Below are 26239 nucleotides of genomic sequence, written 5' to 3' on the forward strand. Positions count from 1 at the left end.
TTTCTCTGGTTGCCCCACTCCTAGGATGGTTCACTCCACACCTCTGAACACTCCTTTTTCTCTGCATTGCTCTTTATAACTGGCCCTCCTCACCTCGGGACTTCCCCCACTTTCCTCTGGTTGGAACCTGGCACACAAGATCTTCTGTCACTCAGTCCTCCATGGTCACAGGTCTTTTTAAATGGTCCTTTCCATACTGAAAACTCTCCATACATTTCTTTTAAAACCTTTTATTCAATAATATATACTTTTAAAATAATATGTAACTGCCCGTCATGCCATATATTGCCCCCATTCCCCCACTGTAGTGTCTGTGGTCAGCTAATTAACTTGGTTTGCTGGAAAAACAGGCGGCCACAGGACACGTCAAGGGGCGTGGAGAGCAACAGTAACCAACAACCATTTTGCATACCCTTCACATTTCCCATGCTTTCTGGGTCGGGAGGAAGTCAACAGGAAGTCAAGGCATGTGAACCTTTTACATTCGGAAGTGAGGTTTGATATACGGTGGTAGGCTGCCCTTCAGTTCGTGCTCGCCAAACCTGCCACCGTTTTGTGTCTGCTCACGGAACGTGATCTCGCTACACACGTTAAGACGTTTGATTTGGTTCTTGTTCTGCTTATGGAAAAGTGGGAGGTACCGCAACAGACCTGGGGAGAGATGGGAGGAGGGGAAAGACGGCATTAATCAATCTGACCCAGAGTGGGGCAGGCCTCTACTTGTGTGGGGCTTCCTTCTCTTGAAGAGGGCTGGGGGTAGAATGCAAGCTTGACCTCCCCAAGCCACTTTCAGGAACATGCAGTGAGAACCCGCTGCATGATTCCAGGTTTCAGAGTACCCTCTTCCTGCCCTTTTGACTGCAAAAGGCAGTCTTCTGGAGAGGAAGGGGAGAGCTCTGGACACACCATGCCATAGTCGACTCTCCAGCGTCCAGGACGCTGGTGTCAAGCCCCATAACCACTCCATGCAAGTCAAGCAGTCCAACACCAGATCACACTTAACCTGATCCAATTTATTAAGGACATCTTGGGACCAAGAATGAGAAGATGACTTGGCATGTACTCAGAGAAAAGGGCCGAGTCCACCAATAAGGGAACAAGTGACAGTATTTTCAACTCTGCGCTGGAAGCAAACAGCTGCCTGGCATGGCCTGAAAACCCAGTCCTCCTTTCCCATCTGGCACAGCAAGTGGATGGTGAGACGCCAGCACAGATATGTCTCCCAGGGCCGTTTAGCAATACTGAGGGAAGGCACTTTGCCCTTGGGAAACTGTCACACAGTTATTTGATGAAAACTTCCTTTGGGTAAAGGTTCCATTGATTAAAGTTGAGAATGCCTGCCGAAGCACATTAAGAAATTACCATATTTGCCTTTAAGCACTGATTTCCAAGAGTCCAATTCCACAGTGATCAGTGAGGAAAAAAAAAAAGCACACTAATAAAAAAGATACCATCATCGCTCAACAGTTGCACGTGCTCACATGTGCCTGCATGTGTTGTGAGGACTGGTGCAGGGGAGACTTTCACAAGTGCAGAACAATGGGCTACAAAGTTAAAGTCACCAACAAGTCAATCCCAAGAAGCAGGTGTCTGAGTGGTGCAACTCAGAAACAAAACAATCCCACCACGTCTTTAATTCAACTTCACGCACGGTGATGATCTGCAACCACCATACACATCCTTGCAGTTCAAGGTTTATCCCTCCCTCCCCGAAGAGACAGGAAATACAAGTTAAGGTCCTCATAGCAATGGCTTGTCTCCCACTCGGGAAGGCTGGGTATTGTCAACATTTTTATTTAGGAAAACAGGATTTAACATGGCATTTTTCTTCCCTCTAAGGGCAGTAGCACATGAATCACACATCAGTCATCCAGAGATACACAGAGGTGGCCAACTGTGTCTGAAGTAGTCACTTGCAATGGATCAAACCCAGGCAGTGTTGCTTTTCTGCAAAAAGAAGGCTCCACGGTTCTTGAAGAGTATCCAAGCTTTCCACTGGATGTCAAGATTTGTCACAAATGCTTAGTCAACCATTTACAGCAAGAAGAGCCAGCAAGTGAAAAACTGTTAATTTATTGATTCAAAGTTTTTTTTTGTTGTTTTTTAAACAATCCCCAATACATGCAGTTCAGGGTTAAGAATCACATTTGTAGCACATTGTTGAGTATTGACACAAAAGTATGCATCACTGTATACCCCATCACATCTCTTCCCAGCCTCTACAATCCCTGGTTGGGGGTGTTTTCATTAACACATTCATAAAGCTCAGAAGCAGGTTATTACTGGTTTCCTTGCAACCTCCCCTCCCCAATATCCCCATTCTGGACTTAAGGTTTTAAAAGGCAGGATATTCTTCAGTTTTAATTTATTAAGCCCACTGACAAACCTGAGCTTGTGTCTCATGAGGACCCAGAGTTTGCTTTCAGAGGGTTTCTACTTAAGTGAATGTGACTCTCACAAGTTATTATCCACTCATTTATTGCAGGAGGGAGGTCTGCTCTTCCCTGTGGGTGCTCACACAGTAACACAGGCTTCTAACGAATCAGTCTGAACTGGCACTGAGGAGACCATTAACTGGGGCTCTCTTAGATTTCAATGCATATCTCAAAATTCTTCTGACTGATTTGTGTTCCAAAGTAGCTTTGCTTCCATCTGCATCAATGCAGCACCTGGGAGAACTTGCCATTTCCCTGAGTGGGCAGAGACAAGACCCTTGGCACCAGCTCTCTGGGACTCAGCACCTAAATCAAGATACCACCTCTCAAAGGCCCAGTGGACCCAAGCCAGAGGGCAGCGTCCTCCTCCAGGGCACACGTCAGAACTTGGTGTCCCCTGATTTCAGCCTTTCAAGGATATTCCCTCAAGACCTACAGTTAGGTCATTTTTCTTATGGATTCCTTTTACCTGCCCCTCCCCTCAGTCACTCTCTTCACATTCCCAGGATTCTGAGCTCTTCTGTCTCCTTGAGTCAATCGGCCTGAGAGTACCTTCCTCTCTATGGGAATACATGTGCTCTAAGCCTGGTGAGCACTGATGCATTCGAACACCCGTGACAAGACCTGGCAGAATGCTTGGTGCCCGAGGGGATCACTGAATTGGCACAGGCACTGCTCTGATTGGTAAGAAGCCCCAGCAATACTCAGCAGAATACTGCCGCACTATGCACGCAACAGCATCTCCTATCCAGCCGCCTGCCACAGGACAGGATGGGAACCAGTCAGCTGACAAGAACCTGGAGAGAGTAAACTGCCACACAGTCACCATTGAGAATGTTGGTTAGCCCTGCATCAGTTCCACCCACACCCTGAAATTCCTTGGCTGAAGCACCCTTGCAGTTAAGCTCACTTGTGGCCACCAACCGTGAGACCCTGACCTGGATTCAGCACAGGCACCTTCTATCTTCACCCTACAGGTCTATGTTCCTGAACACAGGCAGTACCTGAGATGACGGTGCAACACTACCCTGTTCCCCATGTTTTTTGCTTTTCTTTAGGAAAGAATTAAGTCCTTGTCATAGGCACTTTTAACTTGTTATAAGGTAATGAAGCAAACAAATGAAAATTACTGAGTTTAAAAAAGAATATGCTGACTTAAAAGGTACTGGATGGGTAAACTTATTTAGTTTAGTCTAAATGTAAGACTAGACTCCCACTGCTACACACACTCTCACTCACACAGACATACACACCCACCCTCCTTGAGGACTCTCCAAGACCATCTCCTAACCCAGGCAAACACTCTAATATCTCAGGGGAGCTTGGGCCATCTGGACACAAAATGGACTTGGAGACCAGTGAAAGAGAGGACTAGGACTAGATGAGACTCATTTCAGTTTTGGAAAGAACAGCTTAGGTGTCAAGTCCAGATCCAGAAGGGAGTGAGCATTTCAAAGCCAGGAATGCTCCAAGTCTAAGGCATGAAGAGAGGTAAGAATAGGTGCTGTGGAAACAAACCACACGCTCAAAAGGATAACTGCTGTGCCAAAGCTGCAGTACCGACCCAGGACAGGCAGGTCAGTTGTGCTGTGCCACCTGAAACATGGCCAAAGGAAGAAGGGGCAGAAGCCTATCACATGACCCTTCTCCAGATGCTTTCATTGCCTCTGGAGGACCCAAGGGAAAGGAGCAGGTTTATGGCTCTACAAAACCCCTCCAGCAGGGTTCTCTTGCCTGATCAAGGCAGCTGGAATAGAAAAGAAAAGGAGAAAGGGAAAGACAAGAGAAAAGCAAGGTAAGGGGAGAGGCATGGGTGATGGAGGAGGAAATGGGGTAGGGAGCAGGAAAGACACAGTGGCACTCTCCCTGATAACCAATGGTTCAGGCTGCCCATAAGGGCGGGTCAGAGGCCTTTGATAATTCAAAACACTGAATTTCGCTGCCTGACTTATTGAAATAGGTTCATTTGAGAGCTCACTAACATCTTGTTTTTAATTTTCAGGTAAAATAAATGTATACATCAATATGCAGACTGTGCAATGCAGGCAGGCAGTATTGGTATGAGAACCTTAAGTGAATGTATTTCCTGGCTTCAGAATCTTATTTTTTAATCTATAAACTCAACTCTATGAGTTTCATTTGCAATTTAAGTTTCCACAGACCAAATGACAAAAATAGAATCTACATTTAGAGATAGGACCTGCTACCAATACCAATATGATTTTATTGGGATATGGAATGTAAACAGATGTTTCAAACAAACAATCTAACCTTATAAAAATGTACGGCATTATTAAATAGTTAATAAAGAAGTCCTAAGTGTGATGTGGTGGTAGACACCTCTAGCTCTATTCTAGACATGCTAGGTCCCCAGAGCTGAGGCATAAGTCTGCAGCCGGGGGCCAGGGAACAGCCAATAAACCTTGTTGGTTACAAGTCCCCAAAATTAAATCAGCCCTATTTTCTTTTTTTTTAAACAAAAATGTAGCTTTCTTTGTTAACATGGACTTTAGCACAGTGGATCCAAAACTTTAACACTGGCTCCAAGAGCTCCATTTCATCCCCACCCCCCAGCACATTCCTCTCCTCTCAGTTACAGGATGGTCTTGCCCACATGTTGTCAGTACCTGCATGCCAGACTTATCTTTGCCATCACATTCACATTATCAGAGCTTAAAATGCATATTACCCTGATTATAGCTGGTATTGTCATGGGGATAAAAAGAGGGAAAAAGGATGAGGATACATTTTTTTTCCAATAAGTATTTCCTGAATAAATCCTAATAGGACATTTTCTCCCTTCTTGACCTGCCTGAAAACTGATTTTCCAGCTTCAGTTATGGTTATTAAAAAAAAAAAGAAAAAAAGAAAGAACAATAAAAAAGTAATTTTTTTCAGAGAGGTGCATTAAAATAGATGCACACACAGGGATGCGCTGGGAAATGGTGAAATTCTCCTTACAGGGCTACAAAAGGAGGTGAGGGGCACAGTAAACAAAATCAGCAATGGGATTCTGTGGTTAGGCAAATCAACAAAGGTTACCGTGAGAGCTCAAAGGTTACGTCAGCCACTTAGCATGGAACTTCTGATGAAACCTACGGACCTGCTGATGGCATCTCAAGATTTAAAGTGATGTCCCCTGACATCATAGGATTCTGAAATTGACTGCAGTTTGCTCCCAAATGCATACACTTAAGAGGAAAACTGCAAGGATGAGGGACTTTTCCTGGAGAGCTCATGTCATAAAAAAATACATAAAACATGAATTTGTAAAAGAGCTTAAAAAAAAATACTGTCACTGTTTTAATATCTCTTTTTAATAAATGAGGCTGGTGTGTCAGTATAGCCTGCTGACATTTGCTAAAACTTGAGCCTGAATTCTCACAAAAGGAAACCAGACCACAATGGAATAGATAGGAAGTCAGATATTCAGAGCTTGTTGACCGAACGGGTTAATTCAATAGTGGTGTCTTGTAAAGTGAAGGTAAATGTACAACAACTCCGAGTTTCTCATCTCCCATGCATTCCAAAGGGAGAGTCCCTCAGATCCTGAACTATGTGCATCATCACGCTGCCACAATGGCAGCTCCCTGTAGACTAGTACTGGGGAGTGTCTTTTTGACAGACTTTTAGGTCTTTACTCTTCTTTGCCTTTAGAAGGAATGATTAAAATTTCTCTTTTATCACACTGTAGTTTCCTTCAAGGTTTGTGTTTGGTGCTTGGTTTTATTGGCAAGCATCAAGGCCGCATTACCCATCGCTCTCCAGTCTTCACCGGGCTGCCGTGAGACCACTGGAAAGCACAGCGTTCTCTGCACAAGGCTGGGACTGCTCTTTCACCACGGGGTCTGCAAGAAAGCAGGACACAATGCAACCAAGTCAGGATTCAAGTGCAGGAGGGGAAGTCACAACAGATCAGCCCCTTTCACAGTGAGACATGGACACACACAAACTCCTGGGCAAGCCAGTGTCAGGAGGTCCAGAGAGGGAGGCAGAAATCTCAGAACTTAGGTCCCACAAAACCACACACAAAGAATCAGGGGAACTGTTCTTACAGTCAATTTTTCTATTTCCTCAGAGGACAGACTCAATTGCTGAGAGGCATAAAAACCCTAATTTCCTACTATTCAAAATTCCCACTAATTTATGTGTTATTTTCTTTTAATACCAACATAATATTCAACCCCTAATTTCTTTAAAGCATGTGCAATAATAAGCACATCAGGGGAAAAGGTGAATAGAAGCCTATCAATTTTAAGCAATAGTGGCTTAAAATTTTTTAAATTGAAATATACTTTGTATTTAGAAAAATAGCTAGATCATGAATTATGTATAATATCAATTTTCTTAATTTGACCCACCTCGAAGGGTTAGAACACCTTTCTATGTCAGAAATTGTAAAGAGGACATCTGAATTCCACTGTCTGGGGTCCAGAATGCTGAAGGGTTAAGACCTTTTAACTCTGCTGTCTCCTGGTACTTACTTCCCTAGGTCTAAGACCACAGCAGTGTAACCTTCAGGCTGGGAATAATGGGGTGGTGATAGGGATCTGGGTGGGGGCAGGAAGGAGAGGGAGAGATAGCATGCTGGTCTAACAACAGACAAAAACTTCAAGGAATAAGAGTTTTCATCTTGATTCAGAGGGTGAACTGCAGTAAGTCACTAGTCACTTAATTTCCTTATTCCCCATTTTCTTCTCTAACTGGATGAAATCTCACATTGCTAATAACACAGGGAAAGTATATCTGAAACACTTTATTCAGTGGGAAAAGCCACGTGCCCGCAGAACCTCAACCACACGTGGTTACACAGGTAAGCAATCCAGTTAGATCCTAGTGAGGTCTTCCTTCAAATCTCTTATCTACTGCCTTCTTTAGAAATTCATTATAGTTATCTTACTACTTTTAGCCAATTACTTGTGTTTTGAGGGGAGAAATCTTTGATTAGGTTTCCCCACAAATATAACATTTGAAAACAAATTTTAGATACTTAGAATGTCTTTCTCAGGGTGACAGGAGTGGCCAAAAAGACTGGACTCAAGGGAACTACAGCTGGTGAATGAGCAAATGCCTTTGGGGATCAAAAATCTGGTCTTGAAAGTTGTTTCAATGACTACAATGAGTGAGGACTAGTTCCAAGAATTATCCATGCCAAACACCTAGATTTTCCTTAACAGGCCTCAAAGATGTGAAAGATTTTTTTTTTCTCTTTAATAAATTAGACCCCATAAAAAGTCCCTGGAGACTTACAGAAGTATGGGTGCTCCATGGCTTCTTTGGCAGTCAGTCTCTGTTGATGGTCATATCGCAGAAGTTTGTCCAGAAGGTCTAGGGCCTCAGGGCTAACAAGATGTCTGTTCTCACTGTGGATGAAGTTTTCCCAGCGTTTCCGTGAATGTCTGAAAACAAAGCATTGAAACATTAGGATTGAGACTAAACTCAACAAGAATCCTCCTCTACTATGGCTAAAGCCAGCACAATCTTAGAATTCTACAATGATTACAACTTGTTAAATCTCATTTTTCCTGGTACCCACTCTACCCACTAGTCATATCACAATATACTGACAGAAAACAGTGTTCTGTAATTAGATAAGCAGAATTAGTTAGAACATGGACATCTGATTTAGAATTTGTAGAATTTTCTTGACTTTTTTTTAATGCCTCAGGTTCTTCATTCATTCTAGGTCAGGCATGGTGGAAACTGAGTAATTTGTGCTAATCAGCAGACATATTTAAAGTACTGGCCACAGAAACATGGTAGCTCCAAATATAAAAGAATGTTTGAAAACTGTCAATCAAGCATTTCCTTTAAAACTACTGCACTGTACCAAAAACCTCAATGCTATAATACTTGTTACCTTATAGAAAAATCTATTACAGAAAACAAGAAACTATCAGTTTCTTATTCAAAGAAGAAACACAGCTTTCCAAGATTTGTCATTAAAATTAATGCATATGCTGTACCAGAAAGCTTTTTTCTGTAACATTATGATTTTGCCCTCCATTTTCTATTGATACAGATTATCTCATAAAGAAATAAAAGAACTAGAAGACAAATATAAACTGTGTCCAAATACTTCAAAATAATTTAAAGAAAACACACACAGCAACAAGCTATGGTGGTGCACACCTGTAATCCCAGAAATTTAGGAGGCTGAGATAAGAGGATCTTAAGTTTGAGGTAAGCCTGTATGACTCAGTGAGACCCTGTCTCAAAATAAAAAGAACTGGGCTGGGGTTGTGGCTCAGTGATAAAGCACTCGCCTAGCACATGTGAGGCCCTGGGTTTGATCCTCAGCACCACATATAAATAAATAAAATAAAGGTATTGTGCCCAACTATAGCTAAAAAATAAATATTAAAATAAATAAATAAATAAAAAGAATCGGGCAGATAGCTCAGTGGTACAGTGCTTGCGTAGCATGTCTGAGAGGTCCTCGGTTCAGTCTCAGTACAGCAAACAAAACAAATTAAAAAAGAAAAAAAAAAAGATACTTCAATTTGATGTAACTAGAAAGGGAAAGAATGATTTTGGCTAACCTTCCCACTTTTGAAACTGGGTAAGGCAAAGCCCTTTTTCTTTCTCTCTCTCTTACTTACTGTCCCAGGATATCGTTGAAATGTGGATCTAGGTCTATATGATACTTCTTCAGATACCCATACAGCTCGTCTGTACCCAGAACCTTGGCAATGCGAACAAGCTGAAACACAAAACAAACTACCAAATCACTGAGCACAGAACTCACTGTGAGCCTGTGAGGATGCTGGGCCAGGGAACTGGAAGATTCCATACCACTTGATCTCCAGGGACCAGGCAGAGATCTGAGTCTAGGACTGGCCAAAAGACTCAAGGACATGAGGCTCACATGAATGCATATTTCCAAACTGCCTTTAAAGGGAGAACATAACTTATGACAGTAGTCTTCTAGAAACTAACAATTATGGGGTTATCACAATCTAATAACTAGAATCTAGTTTTATTAGATAAAGGAGTCACCTGACTTCTTCATAAGAAAGAGAGCATTATCTGTATTGTTGGGACCTCATAACCTCAGACAAAAGTCTAAGAAATTCTAAACTTTAAAAAGAGGGTTATATGTACACACTGAGTGACATGCAGTGGCTCAAGGAGAATATTCTAAGCACACCATTTTCTTGACATTCATCCCCAAACATGTAAGAGCCAGATGTTTTTCTGCTCACCTGGTCATAGTTGTCCTGTCCATGGAAGAAGGGTTCCTTTCGAAAGATCATGCTTGCTAACATACAGCCCAAACTCCACATGTCCAAGCTATAGTCATACATCTGAGGAAACAAAGACAACCAGTCAGACAAGGATGTTAGAAACCCACTTTTCTGATCTGAGTTTCTAGTCTTTATGTGAACTTTGCAGACAGTTGAGAATTAAAAACTACTTCTTCCTCCTAAAAAAAAAAAAAAAAAAAAAAAAAAAAAGCTGTTGAGAAAAATCTGCAACTAGCATTCTGGGGTGGAATAATGACTGAGAATTGAATATATGCAACTTACTAAATAAATAACAAAGCAGAAAAAGCCCTCAGTAAGTACCAAAACAACCCAGAGCAGCCTTGCTACCAAGTTCACCTGATAGTCCACAAGAAGCTCTGGTCCCTTGAAGTACCTCGAAGCCACACGAACATTGTACTCCTGAGCAGGGTGATAGAACTCCGCCAGGCCCCAGTCTATCAGTCGCAGCTACAAACATGACAGAATAAAACATGTGAAAAGAGTGCTTCTAGATTCCTATGCCTAGGGCAAGACCACATCACATTTCTGATAACAACTATTTAGCCACACAAAAAATGTGAGCAGGTGTACTGTTAAACAATTACATTTTCAGCAAAAGTAAAGAGGTCATTTCTGGAGCAGAGCACTCAGAATGCTTTTTTAAAATCATTCTAAATCAATAGAGCTCAACCTTTTTTTCTGCTTCCATACTACTTACATGTGTATCACACTGCCCCATCACTCAGATTTCATCATAAGCTCCAGGAATAACTAGAAGGGTTGGGAACACATGGCCCACCCCAGGACTGAAGCACGGCTCTAGCTTGTCTAATACTAGCTGATCCATTTACTCACCAATCAGGGACAACCAGAGTTGGATATCAAAATTAGGAGGGCCCCAAGTGTACTTTTAAGGCCAGGCAGATTGGTCTGAGGGTCATTAAGAAGTGAAGCAGAAACCACCAGCTGTAGTTTCTTTTTCTGAGGCCCTTTGGAAAACTAAGACCAAAATAAAACAAGTGACTACAGTCAGGTCATCTGTCCATTTTCCCAGTAGAAAACAACGCTAGAGACTGGACAAATGACAGCGACACAAGTTGGTCATAGGAAATAGTATGGCTACAAAAACCATCTTGGTAGGGGCAGCTTTAGGTTGGTCCTAAGCCTTCTAATGAAGGCTTGTTGCTGCCTGGCTGTAATGGTACCTTTTTTTGTTGGTGATCTATCATGACATTGTGAGGTTTCACATCCCTGTGCATGATTCCCTTGCTGTGGCAGTAATCCAGAGCCTATTAGGTAAGAAAGCACAGAGAAAAGTAAGCAAACCCTCTACCACCCCCCCAATGCAAGTACATTCTTATTACTTTGTTTGTGACACTTTGATGTGAATATGGTCTCCCAAGGAGCAGTTTACTGCCTATAAGGAAAGGGAAAAACATGCTTTTGGAGAATGCTCCTTACTCTCTGTGAATACAGCAATGGGCAGCTGATAGAAAGGGAGCTACAGAGGGCCATGCTGAAAGTTTCTTTAAAAGGGGGGGATGAAACCAGTTCTGGGAACCCAGCCAGAGCCACCTCTCATAGTGGCTCAAAGGAGATTCCAGAGTCCATGTGGACATGAACATGGCTGGTCTTTGTGGGTCTTCTAGATTAAAAAACATTAATATTTTCCTTAAATAGTAGTTAAAGCCAGCTGGTCTTTAACAGCTATCAATATTATTGCTCAAAGGGAACAGTAATTTCCTATAATTGATAAAAAGATTTTAAAGTATACAAGTCAATGATTTTTAGTAAATTTAGAGAGCTGTGCAACCCTCACCATAATCCAGTTTTAGAATCCCCCTCTATCAAATTTCCCTTGAACTTGTTTGCAGTCAATCCCCATTCCCAAATATGCCCCACCTGTTATCTGCTACCTCTGAACATTAATAAAATGACATGATTAAAGTACAGTACTCTACTTTCTTTCATTTCATAATCCCTTTTTGTATCAGTTACTGAGGATTTCCTGTGTGTGTGTGTGTGTTACCCAAGGCCTCATGCATGCTAGGCAAGTGCTCCAACACTGAGCTAGATTTCTACTCACTATGTTGTCCAGGCTGGTCTTGAACTTGTGATCCTTCTGAGCCAATGAGATTACAGGCATGAGCCACCATACCTGGCCCAGTATAATACTTTTGAGATTCACTCATACTGCTATTTTCTTGCAGTTCATTTTATGAATATTCTAGCTGGTGAACATTTGGATTGTTTCTACTTTTTTAGCTGTTAAGAATGAAGATGCTATGAACATTCATGCACAGTCTTTGAAAGACAAATGCTTTCATTTCTCCTGGGTAGATTCCTAGTGGCAGAAGTGTTAGGTTGTATGGTAAATTTACATCTAACTTTTAAGGAACTGCCTAATTATCTTTCATAGTGGCTGTACCACTTTGTATTCCCACCAGCAATAAATAAGGATTTCAGCATCTCTACATTCTTACCAGTACTTGTCGTTGTTCATTTTTTTTAAATTATAGCTATTACAATAGGTACAAAGCAATATTTCATTGTAGTTTTGATTTCTCTTTTCCTATGAATGAATGAAGTTGAATGTCTTTTCATGTGCTTACTGGATATTCTATACTGCCTTTGGAGAAATATTTATTCAAATCTTTGTTCAAATTTGGTACAGTATCTGACCACTACCATGAAAGTCATTTTTAAAAGTTTTTGATTCTGCTATTTTTCATAGTTGTTGCCAAAGGAATAAACTAATGAGATGTGGAAAACTCTCTTTTTTTAAAAAAACATAAAAATCTGTTAAGATTTCTCTTCCTAACACAATTAATTATTTCCATAAATTTCAAAGATAGGATCCTTGGCTTGTATTAAAAGCACTTAAAGGTCACACGAGGTCAATGATATATATATTCTTTAAGTAATGTGACAGCAGCCCATAATCATATGAAAACTATCATGTGCATACCAGTGAGTGCTCTTTGTGGAAATTTTCATGTGGAATTTTTCACAACTTCAGCATTGTTAACATTTTGGATCAGGTAATTTATTGTGGGGTGCTACCTGGTGTATTAGAGAATGTTAAGCAGAATTACTGGGCTCTACTTGCTGGATGCCAATATCCACCTCTGCTTCCATTAAAACCAAACCAAACCTTTGTTATTTACTTATTTATTTTTATGTGGTGCTGAGGATCAGGGCCTCACGTGTGCAAGGCAAGCGCTGTACCACTGAGCCACAACCCCAGCCCTGTTTCCAGTTTTTTTTTTTTTAAGAGAGAGAGAGAGAGAGAGAGAGAATTTTAATATTTATTTTTTTAGTTTTCGGCGGACACAACATCTTTGTTTGTATGTGGTGCTGAGGATCGAACCCGGGCCGCACGCATGCCAGGTGAGCGCGCTACCGCTTGAGCCACATCCCCAGCCCCCTGCTTCCAGTTTTAACAACACAGATGGTTCCAGATACTGCCAACTACTGCCCTGTGGGGGACAAACTCAACCTGATAGGAAACTCTGAACAGACCAAGACAGACACTGTACTAAAGAACACATAATCCAGAGAATGACCCCAGGATCAGCACTCCAGAACAAGCTGGTCTTGACTTTGCCTTCCCTACACACAAGGCTGTGCAATGTATAATGCTTTTTATTTGGTCAAAAGATCAAAACCAAGTAATATTAAACTGTGATGGTAGAGGTAAGAACAATATCTCCAGAGGAGGAAATATGAAAAGGAAGGTGGACAAGAGAATCTTCCAGGATGCTTATAATATTTCTACAGCCCTGGTCTAACAGAACTTTCTGGAATAATGTCTTTGTATGCACTGAACAATACAGTAAACACAGGTCACATGAAATGAGCACCTGAAATGTGACTACTATGACTACAAACTGAAATCTTTTTTTCCCCCAGGTGTTGGGGATAGAACCCAGAGCCTTGTATATGCAAGGCAAGCTACATCCTTAGCCTGAATTAGAACTGAATTCTTCATTTTACTTAATTGAAACAGCTACCTATGAGTAGCAGCTACCATATTGCATAGTATGGTCCTATATACATTTGCATGAAGGTTTTACTTATGTAAAATGTAAAATTCTGTACACTTAAGACTTATTCACTTCACTTGCATTCTATTTCAATTTAATATTTTTCTTTGCTTTACAATAGTTGTAGCAAGATTCTAAAGTGCCTTTGAGACAGTGCCTTAGGAAATCAAGGGTCATGAGGGCTGATCTCCCTCAAACTGAATCAGATCAGACTCTGTTGCAAAGCCTCAGGGAGCTGCTGAGTCACATGGACCCTCAGCCTCAATTTCTTTTATATTTTCAATGAAGTTAAATATTGGCTTTACCCAACTCCTGTATTTTTCCCCAAAGAGAAAATTTAGCAATGTTGATTCTGTTGTTTTGCTTAGTGTGCCAACAGAAATAAACTAATAAGAACCACAATACCTAGATGTAAAAGATACCCGATGAAAGCAAAGGCTGAACAAATACAGTGAAGTAATTAATTCTCTTGCCAAGTGCACCAGTCAGACTCCCTGTGGAGTTACTGACATGCTTTTAAATTCCTTGGGGAATTATTTCAGTTTTAAAATCTGGTACAGTTTCTGACCATTAAGCATGAAAGATGTTTTTCAAGTTTCACTTGGAATCTATGCTTTATTAGCAGAAAGAAACATGCCCTATTCCAGTCTCCAGAAAGCAGGACTTATGTGAGCACTGAATGACATCTGCCTGGCTATCCTGTAAAAACCTATATTACAGGGGTGCCTTCCTTTGCCTGACCTAAGGACCAATGTGCTAGGTTATAAATCGTTATTTTGCTGGTGCTAGCTAAAAACTGCAAAATCTCAATACTGGATTTAATAATAACCACCTGTGAGATTTGGACTATAGCTCCCATGGGAAAAGTGCATGGGATTTTCTGGGAAGACCTTCAGGGAAGGGCTAGCCTGACAGTTCATAGGCATAGCACTACAAACCTCTTCCACACTAAAGCTTCAATTCTAGTCTAGAAAGGACGAGAAAGATGGGGTCAATCAAGTGCTACCTCTTTTCATCTTTCTACTCACACAAAGGAAACCCAGTAGACATGAATGAACCCCCAAATACACCACTGTGGTTCTCTCTAATGTCATGTGGTCTGTGCAAGTAGTTAGAAAACATCCATTTCTTCTTCTTTTTTTTTTTTTTGGTAACTGGGATTGAACTCATGGGCACTCGACCACTGAGTCACATCTCCAGCCCTGTTTTGTACTTTATTTAGAAGCAGGGTCTCACCGAGTTGCTTAGTGCCTCGATTTTGCTGAGGCTGGCTTTGAACACTCGATCCTCCTGCCTCAGCTTCCCAAGCTGCTGGGATTACAGGTACCAAGGACCAGCACTTTGATTCACTCTTCACAATCCCATCAAAACCCCACCTTGGCAATTTTCTTCAATTATGACCTTTGTCATCTCTATCGTCTTTCAGAGGTTCTTGAGATCTACATCCCCCTAAAGTTTTAGGCAATATTGTATATTTATAGATGTACTTCGACAGGAGGGTTCACAGCTTTCATCAGGTTCTTAATGATCCAGGACCCTAAGAAGTTAGGACCCACTGGTTTATAGCATTTTAGAATTCTTAGCCTAAGTGTTTACCTTGACAAACTAAAAATGATCACTCCTCCATCAACCAGTTATGCTTCAAAATTTCAATGTGTTTGGGATTAGTAAGTCACTTAGAAGATCCACCCACCACTTTTCCCTGTATTAACCTAGAGACTACCGTGGGACTCTAGGTGGACTAACTCTAGGTGGACCTGAACTAACTCCTGGAGGATGAGACCTCAACTATCCCAATTGCCTGAGTTGAGATCCCAGATGTAAATGGGGCCATCCTGACCCAGTCAAGTTGACCCAGACCTAAAGAATCACATAGCTAACTCATGAAATTATGAGGAATGATAAATTATTTTTAAAAAAAAACAAAGAAAAACCCAAACAACTATGAGATTCTAATATTTGGTATAATGACCCTTGTACCCTTTGACTTGCCCATCTTTCCCAGTTCCAATGGAAAATTTCTTCCTTCTTTTTTTTTTTTTCCCAGTTGTTGATGGATCTTTATTTCATTTATTTGTTTGTATGTGGTGCTGAGACTCAAACTCAGTGCCTCACACATGCTAGGCAAGCGCTCTACCACTGAGCTACTACCCCAGCCTTCCAACGGAAATTTCTGTGTGAGATTCCATGATGGAGGCCACAAAAGTTAAACCTCAAGAAATATTCTGCTTGCGGTCTCTCTGTCCTTTCAAAAGCTTCTTTAATAGATGAACTTGAAAAACTTCACTGTTTATGAATGTTACTTACTTTTAGTAGTTCATACATATAAAACCGGATATCAAAGTCTGTCAGGATCTGGTAGAGTTGCTGAAACAGATTTCAGAAAACAAAGTTAGTTTAGTCTCATTGGGACTTGTCATCCCAAGTGTCAGTCATTCTCTGCAAACTTAGTGCTTAAGATACTAAGGAACCCCACAGGCATTTTACTACCCGATTTGGAATAAATGGTAAAGATGAGGAATGATATTAGAAATATTTCAATCTTCAAAAGAGACCAGAAAAACAAAACAAAACAAAAACGCAAAAGGAATTCCACGGGAGGAAAACAGTTAAGCCAACTTGGATTTTTGGTTATTTTATGCTCCGTGATTTTAATAAACAGTTACTTTATTGTGACGTCTACATTACCCAATTGTCCTCATATTCTTTTTTTTTTTTAGTTGTAGTTGGACACAATACTTTTATTTTATTTATTTATATGTGGTGCTGAGGATTGAACCCAGGGCCTTGTACGTGCTAGACGAGCACTCTTATCGCTAAGCCACAACCCCAGCCCATGTCCTCATATTCTTATTGCAATTAATCAAACCCTGCAGCACCACAGTGTACTCTGGAGAACTGAGTTCTGAAGAACTTCATCAGCTGATGAAGTTTATGGCATAACAGTTGTTAATACTGAACTGTTTGTGAAAGAAACTTGAGGACAATGAGTTGCTCTTCCATTCAGAGATGGCAAAAGATTTCAAACATCCATTCCTGCCCCCCAAATCAATTCCAGGCTGGAAAAGAATGTTCCACAAGCAATAACTGATGCCTTGTGGGTAAGAAAAAAGGAGTGGAGTGAGGCATTAAAAAGAAAAAGATGGAGTGCCAAAAATTATCACAGACCAAACGACAAACAGATGAAATCTTTTATTACTGATAATCCAAAGACCCACCCATTGAAGTTCTAAAAACATTTCTCTTCTAAGAGAGTACAAGATTCATTAAAAGCATCATAGATTTTTGTCAAAAACTATACTATTACCTTTGATATCTAATCAATTCCAAATAAATCTCTTTTCCCATCAATCTAGGCAGCAATTTGTATAAAAATTAACCAAATGCCTTTATGAAGCTTCTCTTGTTCCTTTACTGGAAGAAAGACTCAAGCAGTGTAGGGAATCTCTCCAAGGAACACAGAACAACATACACAATGTATCTATGTAAAGGGGAAAGATAAGACCATATATCTGTAGAATGATACAGGAGTTATTTCATCAGTATGTACAGGGGAGAATAGGCTACACTTCCACTTTTATTCCCCTTTTAGTTAAAGGTAACTCTCCCAGCTTAGTGAGAATATATGACTTCATCATCCTCAGACAGCTGCTAGCTCAGGGTATGGCAGGGAATTAACAGGCATAGACCAGTACATTGGCAGTGTCCTGAAGCTGCTCCAGTGCTGATGGCCGACCCTGGTTGGGACTGAACTGCACTGGAGCTAAGTGACACAAATAAGCCACTATTTTTACTCAGGAGAGCTTCAGATCCATAACAACCAAATCTCAGGTTTTTTTTTTGTTCTTGCTGCTCTGTTCTGCAAGGGAGGCTTCTTAGCTAGCACTCGGCCACAACCGACAGCTGGAATGTGCAGGCGCAGGCTTAAGATACTATCTTGGGTGTTAAGGAAGATCACTCAGAGAGACTGTTCTAAACTGAACATCAAGTCAATAAATAGCCTGTGAAAGAGAAAAGATCAAATTCTCTAAGCCTTGGAGGGCTAGAATATTTTACTTCCAGAAAACCAATATGAACTATTTTGTTTGGACTTCCTCTCATATTATGTGGTATGTATACCAAGCATCTGTGTAAAATTGGCATAAAGCATAAAAACTAATGTCCTTGGACTACTGACATAATATCTCTAGTTATTCTAGTCAGTATCAATTTTACTTAATACAAAAGATATCAGCTATGCAATAGTGCTTAGACCTAATATATCACAAAGTACTGGATGACTGTACTTCATCCTCCCTTCTCAGGAGCTCTAGGAGGAAGGACACATTATCTGTAACTTTTAAGTTCCTGGGTCTAAAATTTGGGCCTCTCCAGGGTCCAGTCTTGCGTCCTCTAAATTTTTTAGCTCTGATCTCCATTCCATCTCCCAGGAGTCCCCGTCTTTGACCACACAACCTGAGCTGGCTACCTCTACTCTTCCCTCTCCCTGCTCTTAACATGCAACATCAAACCCATCCCATCCGATTTTTACAGAATGACAGTGGTCTCACCCTTCTCTGAACTCCCAGGCCATTTGTTCTCAATTTGTGGTGGTCAAAGGACACTAACATCACTAGTGTCCCCAGGGTTAACATTCTTCACTTGGGTGACCAAGAAATGGCAGTAACCCAAAGTTCTCAAGGTAAATTTTCACTGTTGTAAACATGAGGCTGCTTCACTTCAAGAGCCTCATGCCAGCATTCCCTGGGTATCATGCCACACATACATGATGAGGGGAGATGGGTATTGCAGCAACTGATGGTAACAAGTTTGGTGATCCAAGACCTCTGAACTCTCCCTACCCTCCCAGTATGTTGAGGTTCCACTCTATATCTGGGTACCACACGCATTTTCTCCACACTCCTCAACCTTCTTCTAATCCTCATATAGAATAGCATATACTTTATCTACTCCACACTAAGTATGGTGGTTCTCTGCACATGTTTTTATAATGATCACTAATCAATGGAACAAAACAGAAGCTCTTTTTCAAGAAATAGAAGAGGCTGGAGATACAGCTCAGTTGGTAGAGCTCTTGCCTCACATGCATAAGGCCCTGGGTTCAAACCCTAACACACACACACACATACAAAAAACAAAACAAAACAAAACAAAACAAAACAAAAAAACCAACACCTAGAAGAGTCCATAACAAATTCAAAAGGGAAACTCCAAAGGGACCATACTTTCCCTCTAGCTATGTGTAGAATATTATTAAACAACAAAATATAAATATTGGCAGGAATATAGCTTTGCTCATATAATCATAGAATGACTTATCAGAAACAAAACACTGGGGTTGTGGCTCAGTGGTAGATTGCTTTCCTAGCATGTGTGAGGCCCTGGGTTCAATCCTCAACACCACATAAAAATAAATAAAACAAAGGTATTGTGTCCAACTACAACTAAAAAATAAATATTAAAAAAAAACAGCCAATGCTTCCAGAAAGATTATGACGGTACCAATGAAAAACTATTCACTGGTCCTCGTTTGGCTGCAAATTCTCAAACACACTGGTATTTCTCTAGAAATCAGTTCCACTACAGGACTGCTCTAAAGGGCTCAAGGTGGCTGGGTGTGGTGGTGTATAGCAACTCAGGAGGCCAAAGCAAGAAGATTCCAAATTTAAGGCCAGCCTCAGCAACTTAGCAAGACCCTGTCTCAAAACAAAAAATAAAAAGGGCTGGGGATATAGCTCAGTGGTAGAGTGCCTCTGGGTTCAATCCCCAGTACCACCACACAAAGGGGGGAGAGGGGGCAGATAGGAAGAAAATGGCAGATGCTGCAACTTGCTCGCCTGGCTCAGGGCCTCCTGGATCTCAAGGCACAGACACCATAGGATGGCCACCAGTGGATCTCTCTCATTCCTGCTGCACGTTCAGGCAGCTCTTCAGATGCAGCTGTGTCTTAAGGAGATCAAGGCCAGATCAAGGCCCATGCCCAACTGTCATTTGAGGCATTCCCTCACATAGCCCTATGTCCATAATTTCCAGGGCTGGCCACATGTGTGTGTGGGGGGAGATTTAAAGTGAAAGTGAAAGAGGTGTTTAAATCACAGTTATCAGTTTAGCTGTTTTTAACCTGTAACCTCCAAAATGTAGAATAAAACCAAGGCCAACATTTCTAGAAATTTAGGGAACTAGAACAAATCTGTAATGGAACAAATAAATAAACTGAAAACATCACTTATTTTCTTGAAGTCTTACAAGAAAATGACAAAACAATGTTAATGACCTATGATTACAGTTCATTTCTTCCCCTGATTTAACCTATAAGGGAAAAGTCAAGGCTAACAATTGAACTAACAAGTATGGTATAAAAAATGACCATGCACTAAAATCACAAAGCAAAGATGAACAGATTTCAAATAATCAACATTATATAGGCTGAAGTTCCCTTAATCTGAAATCCTTGGGGCCAGAAATGTTTCAGTTTTCAGATTTTGTAATATTTGCGTAGGTATAACAAAGCACCTTGGGGATATTCAAATCTAACCATGAAATTCATTCGTATCACATACACCTTACACAGAGACTGTATAAAAATGTAATTTTATACAATACTTTATATAATCTTGTGCATGAAACTCTATTTCATGGTGATTTCAATTTTCCACCTATGGCATCACATGAGTACTTATAAAAGTTCTGAACTGTGGAGTATTTTAGATTAAGGATGTTCACCTGTATGTATCATGTTCTCTGAACACAGTGCCATCAAATTAGGAATCAACAATAAAGTAATAATTTTCTTAAAAAAAAAAAAAGTTGGATTCTGACCAACAAACTCACAGGAAGAAAGGATATTACTGGGATAATTATGGTGAAATTTTGAATATGGATTTTATACTAGATGGCATTATCATAAATATTAAATTTCTTGGGTGTATGAATGGCATTGTGGTTATGCAGGAGAATGACCTGATGCCAGTGCTGACATCTTCAGGAGTGGAGGAATATCATGATGATACCTTTTCATCTGAAGCTTCAAGATGACTCAGCAAAAAGACAAAAGAGATAGAAAGGGGAGGAAGAAAAATAACTGCAAATGTGGCAAAATAAAATTTCTAATGGAAAAAGTCTAGAAGGTAAAATCCAAATCCTCAAGTTTAGAATTTGCATTTATAATTTAAACTATCTAGAAACAGAGTTCAACAACCATGGAATACATCTAAAATGGTGCTTGAGGTTATATAAACTTAAGCACATGTATTATGAATCAAGGAAAGTTGAAACAAATCAAATGAGCTGACTCCAACTCAAGCAGTCAGAGAAAAACCAGTGGAGGCCCAGGAAAATTGAAGGAAGGAAAACAATTAAGACAGGAGAAGAAAGAGAATGAAATACAAAAAATAACAAGAATAAAGGTGAACAATAAATCCAAAAGCTGGTTCTTTGAAAGGGTAAGAGATCTAGATCTAGCAAGGTTTACCTAAAAAAGTTTTAAAAAGAGAACAAAGGCACGGATAATGTTTAAAATTTAAAGGAAAGCCTAACTACAGATAGAGTTTTTAAGTCTTAAAGAGAATTTTATCAATAACTTCATGACAATAAAGTTTAAAGTGAATAACTTTAGAAATATTATCCAAACAGACTGTGAAGAGAAAACCTTGAAAGACTTTAACCTATTTTTTTTTTAGTTATAGGTGGAAACAATGTCTTTATATTTATGTGGTGCTGAGGATCGAACCCAGTGCCTCATGCATGCTAGGCGAGTGCTCTACCTCTGAGCCACAATTCCAGCCCCCTATAGTATATTTTTAAAAGGAATGTACAGTCCAAACTTTTCCTCCCACCTCTAACAGACACCTACCTGGATTTACCTCTCTTATATGTACTTTCAGAGATTAAAACAAGAAAATGAAAGTTAGTATAACCTTGATACAAAATCAGAGGACTCTAACAATAAAAGGAAATTAATTATTAATTGTGCCAATAAAAAGTACTAAAAAGAATGGGCTGCAGCTGTAGTATCCCGCCCACTCCATGCTGGGGACTGAACCCAGGACCTTATATATATATACATGCTAGGCAAACACTCTACCACTGAGCTGCATCCCCAGCTGCCACCACTGTTGATTTATCCTGTTCTTACGCCAGTGACAAACTCTCTGGGTGACACCTTAAAAGCAATTATCAATATCCTTTATAGTTAAAACAAACAAAAAAAAAAAGGAAAAAGAGACTTTCCTAGTAAGATAGACACATAAGCCTAAAAGACATTAGGACATTAAACCAACAGACTATGCCTATCATACTATCTGGGGAAAAAAAGTAACTCTCCTGCCATTATTTTGCTCTTCCAGAATACACACCTACTACCTGATATTTAATAATCTTGTAAGTGAACTAAAATGTCATGACTTGAACATTCAAGGGGACCTCCAATTAAACATGACAGATCAAACACCTCTGCTTCTTTCTGAAGCTCCTCTAAAATAACAATCAAAGGAGCGGGGGAATAACAGTAAAAGGAGAGAGAACTCTCAAGAACTCAGGGAGGAAGAGACAACACTCCAGAGCTAGAAATGTCCAGCTAATTCTACAGACCAAAAAAAGCTAAAAATTCTGCCAATAGTGAATTAGGCCCAGAATATAAAACTACAAACTGAAGAACTACAGAAAGGCTCAGGATGAAAGAGAGTAAACAGAGTGAGTTGAAAACAGAAAATGGGTTTAAAGACCACACTGGAAACGAGGAATTAAGTGTAAGTCTCTTAACACCCCCCATAGCTCTCATCAACTTAAGACTAAGATGCCAGCAGATACAGGGCTAAGCTATGTCCTCGAGATAGAAGCTGACTGCTTTTCAGAGCATTACTCCAAAATATGAACCATAATATTTCAAACAATTATCATAGAGACAAATAATAATCACAAAGCAATAGGAAGAAAAATAGAGAAAAGGTATGAAGAAAATAAAGCTATTACATAAAACATAAAAGAAAAAGACTATTTTTAAGGGTTCAAAAATTGAAATGGACTTCTAAGATATGAAGTCTAACATTTGAATGAGTTTTAGAAAGTGAGAACAAAGAAGAAAGGGGAGAAAAATCAAAGAACATTAAAAATATTTTCCCAGAATGAAGAACATGAATTTTTAGAAAAATCCCAGCAAGCATCCAGAACAAAAGATAAAAGGAACCACAGGAAGGCACATCATTGTGAAATTTCAGAAGACTGGGAATGAAGAGAAAATCCTAAAATCTTCAAGGGAAAAAAAAAAATCACGTCAGATACAACTGGAATGGCTTTACTGGTAATACTGGAACAATCTTTTCAAAACGGAGGAAATTCTGAATTTCAATCTAGAATTCTTTACAAATCAAAAGGATAAATTACAGATATTTTCAGAGATGTATGCATCAAAAAACACTGATCCCAATGACCTTTTAAAGAAGGAGAATGTGTGTCTTCTTCAAAACACCCCAGGCTTCAAGTCCCACCCAGAGTAATACAATTTCCCAGGGAATGAGAATTCCTGCTAACTGATCTCCATGTTGTTAACATCAACCAGGAAGACAGATGTCACCTTTAAGAAACACAAATTGCTGCTGTGAAATTTTACACATGTGACCAGACAGCTGGTAAAAACTCATTAATAAAGCACAGGTATTTTAATCGAAGGGATCTACATACACTATGATGCTGCATTGTGAGCAGTTTTTAAATTTCAGCATTAGGAAAATGGTTTTATCAAAGTCTGTCTGGCACTCTAGGACAGGAATACACATTCCCACTCATGTACATCTTGACAGACCTGGGTGATTCACAGGATCGGCTACATGGCACAGTACTCTACCAGCTAAATCCTCTGCTACGGGATGGAAGAGATTCACAATCCCTCCCTGGCCTTTTTTTTTTTTTTTTTTGGTGACAGGGTCTCACTATGTTTTCCAGTTGGCCTCAAACTAGGGATTCTTCTTCTAAGTCTCCTGAGTAGCTGGGAATACAGGTGTGGTGCATTACCATACCCAGCTTACATCCCACTTTTTAGAGTTCATTGAAGATTTCATCTGTAGTGACTCACATTAACAGGAATATCAGTTACCCATGGAAAATGCTATGTGGTATATAAAACTTACTACTTATTGCTTTATAACTGAAAATTTTTTCTTCTTTCTTTTGCTTATTTTCCACTAACTTTACTTTAGAATAGTTACCTAAGAAAAATTAAACGGAGGATTTATATTTTCACTCAAAGCACCACTCCCGATAGTAGGACTATAGCAAAAAAATCATGTCTCTGATTCAGTGCCAGAGTTATGATCACCTACAGTCCTTTAAATCCTGCTGAAAATCAACACCAATATTTTGTTATTTATATTTTCAAATTATGCACTAAAAATGGGTTTCTACCAGTATGTCTAACCCCAAAGTCTTATCAGAAGTTAAAAGTTTGTTTTGGGGGCTGGGGATATAGTTCAGTTGGTCCAGTGCTTGCCTCAAATGCATAAGGCCCTAGGTTCAATCCCTAGCATCTAACTCACACACACTCTCTCTCTCTCTCTCTCTCTCACACACACACACACCAAAAAAAAAAAAAAAAAAGTTTTTGAACAATAATAAGAAGAAATTCATCAAAAAAGTTCAAAACCATGCTCTTAAAAGAACATTTCAAAATCTAAATCAATACACATTATAAGAAAATATAAATATCCCATGACAGGGCTCCTCTAAAGCAGTGACTCCTAATAACTAGGTTTCAGTACGATTTGCTTGCTTGGTGTATATGAACACACAGTCATCATTTCACATCTCCAATTCAATATACCGCCTTTCCCCCCAAGGGCCCTAAATCACTTTATCCCTCCCATCAGCAATGTAAGATTTCTTATAAAAATCAAAGTTAACATCTACATAAAACTATTGTCTAAAACAGGAAGCATTAGGTTAGACCCAGAGGGGCAGTTACTCTCAGAGTAAGCCAGACAAAGGGTGATAACTTCACCAAATGCAAGAATCCAATACTTTCTGCACCCTGTATTCCTGTGTAAAGAATCCAATCTGTTATTCCTACTCTCACAAGGACATCCCTGGCACCTCTGTGTCCTGGAATTCCAGCTGTACTCATCACCAGCTCTCCACCCTCCCACAACCCTATATCAGAAAGAAAATGTACACGTACCTTAAAATCTGTATTATTGATATATTCAAATACCAAAGCTGGTGTCTTTGACTGTAAGAGAAAATATTAATGCTTTTTAGGTATTCAGACAGTAATGAATGTAATTTGTTTTTGCCATACTGGTCCATTTCTAAATTTCATTTAAGATGAAAAGGGACTCAATCATCAAGGATGGTCTGTTTCTTAAATTTTTATGATGTCTGATTTCATGAAGATTTCCACTCTGCAATATTTCAATTTGCCAACTACAAAAGGAGTGACACATGTCATCTAGGTTTAGCAAGCAAGATGCACTTGACAGAATTTTCATAGGTCTTGGGAATCTATTACAAATCTTTTCTGGGCCCCCAAAAGAAAATGTAACTATCTGTGAAACTATCAATAAGTTACCTCGTGAAATTACTGCCCCAGTTAGAATATCTCACTTTAGAAGACAATGTTCCCCCAAAAATCATACTTAATCAAATTTTTAAAAGCACCATAGTCTTTAAAGCAATAAGTATAAAATGTTTAATACTTCCTATGGAAGTACAGATTTTCAAAATGTCAGAAGTAAAATAATGCTAATTGGCAGTAATAAGTTTTGAAAATCGGGAGAAAAGCAGAGGCTTGGGTTATAGAAACAACACCGACAAAAAGCCATCTTGGAAATCTTCACTGCTGACAACATTTGCTTCAGGACTAGGTGAAAGTTACCTAGGAAATAGGGCACAGAGCATGCACGCAGGTCTTTGCCAGGACAATGCACAGCTCAAGCAGCAGCTGCGAACAAATGATTTTTCACCTGTCCCAAATTTTAAAGGTTTCATCAAGACCATCAGAATGCTCTATGGACTCAGGACTAAGTTTGATCCTCTCAAACTTAGGGGATGAGGATTCCCTGATGCTTTTCATCTACTCCAATTTGTTCTATGAAGTAGTAAAACAAACACTTTAACAAATTACAAATATACTAAGTAATACTGAATTCTGTTAATTTTTTTAAAAAATGAAGATGCTCCTGGTGAGCTGGGTGCAATGGCACATGCCTACAATTCTAGCAGCTGGGGAGGCTACGGCAGAAGGATCACAGGTTCAAAGCCAGCCTCAGCAATTCAGCGAGGCAAGGGTAGGGATGTGGCTCAGTAGTTAAGCACCCCTAGGTTTAATACTTGGTGCCAAAAAAAAAAAAAAAAAGATACTCCTGGTATACTATGTTATGGCACTGGCTCACATTTTAAAAATTCTTCTGAAAACATATTTTCATGTATGTATGCTTTTTTTAAAAATATCTTAAAAATGGGCAACACTCATTTTTAATGTAGGCCATTTTCAAACATTAGACAGCCCTGGGCTAGTCATTAT

The 26239-nt window shown here is 39.8% G+C and overlaps 1 protein-coding gene across 2 annotated transcripts in view; it reads right to left on the minus strand.

Annotated features, from left to right (window-relative positions):
• Positions 1-214: 214 nt before the first annotated feature.
• Csnk2a2 (casein kinase 2 alpha 2) overlaps positions 215-26239 on the minus strand; it is a 39799-nt gene continuing 13774 nt past the window's right edge. The window contains exons 4-12 of one of the 2 annotated variants that reach the window (XM_046434563.2): positions 24896-24946; positions 16036-16095; positions 10888-10971; positions 10040-10150; positions 9641-9742; positions 9038-9138; positions 7686-7834; positions 6190-6283; positions 215-651 (exon numbers count right to left, since the gene is read on the minus strand). In XM_046434563.2, coding sequence (XP_046290519.1) covers positions 6207-6283; positions 7686-7834; positions 9038-9138; positions 9641-9742; positions 10040-10150; positions 10888-10971; positions 16036-16095; positions 24896-24946 — 735 coding nt within the window. In that variant the 3' untranslated portion in view covers positions 215-651; positions 6190-6206. The remainder of the gene's footprint in view (positions 652-6189; positions 6284-7685; positions 7835-9037; positions 9139-9640; positions 9743-10039; positions 10151-10887; positions 10972-16035; positions 16096-24895; positions 24947-26239) is intronic. The other variant, XM_046434564.1, reaches the window with a different exon arrangement.

This window comes from Marmota monax, unplaced genomic scaffold (genome assembly GCF_021218885.2).
Source record: "Marmota monax isolate L192 unplaced genomic scaffold, Marmota_monax_Labrador192_F-V1.1 WCK01_AAM20220418_F8-fsc00024, whole genome shotgun sequence".
NCBI classification, from domain to species: domain Eukaryota; kingdom Metazoa; phylum Chordata; class Mammalia; order Rodentia; family Sciuridae; genus Marmota; species Marmota monax.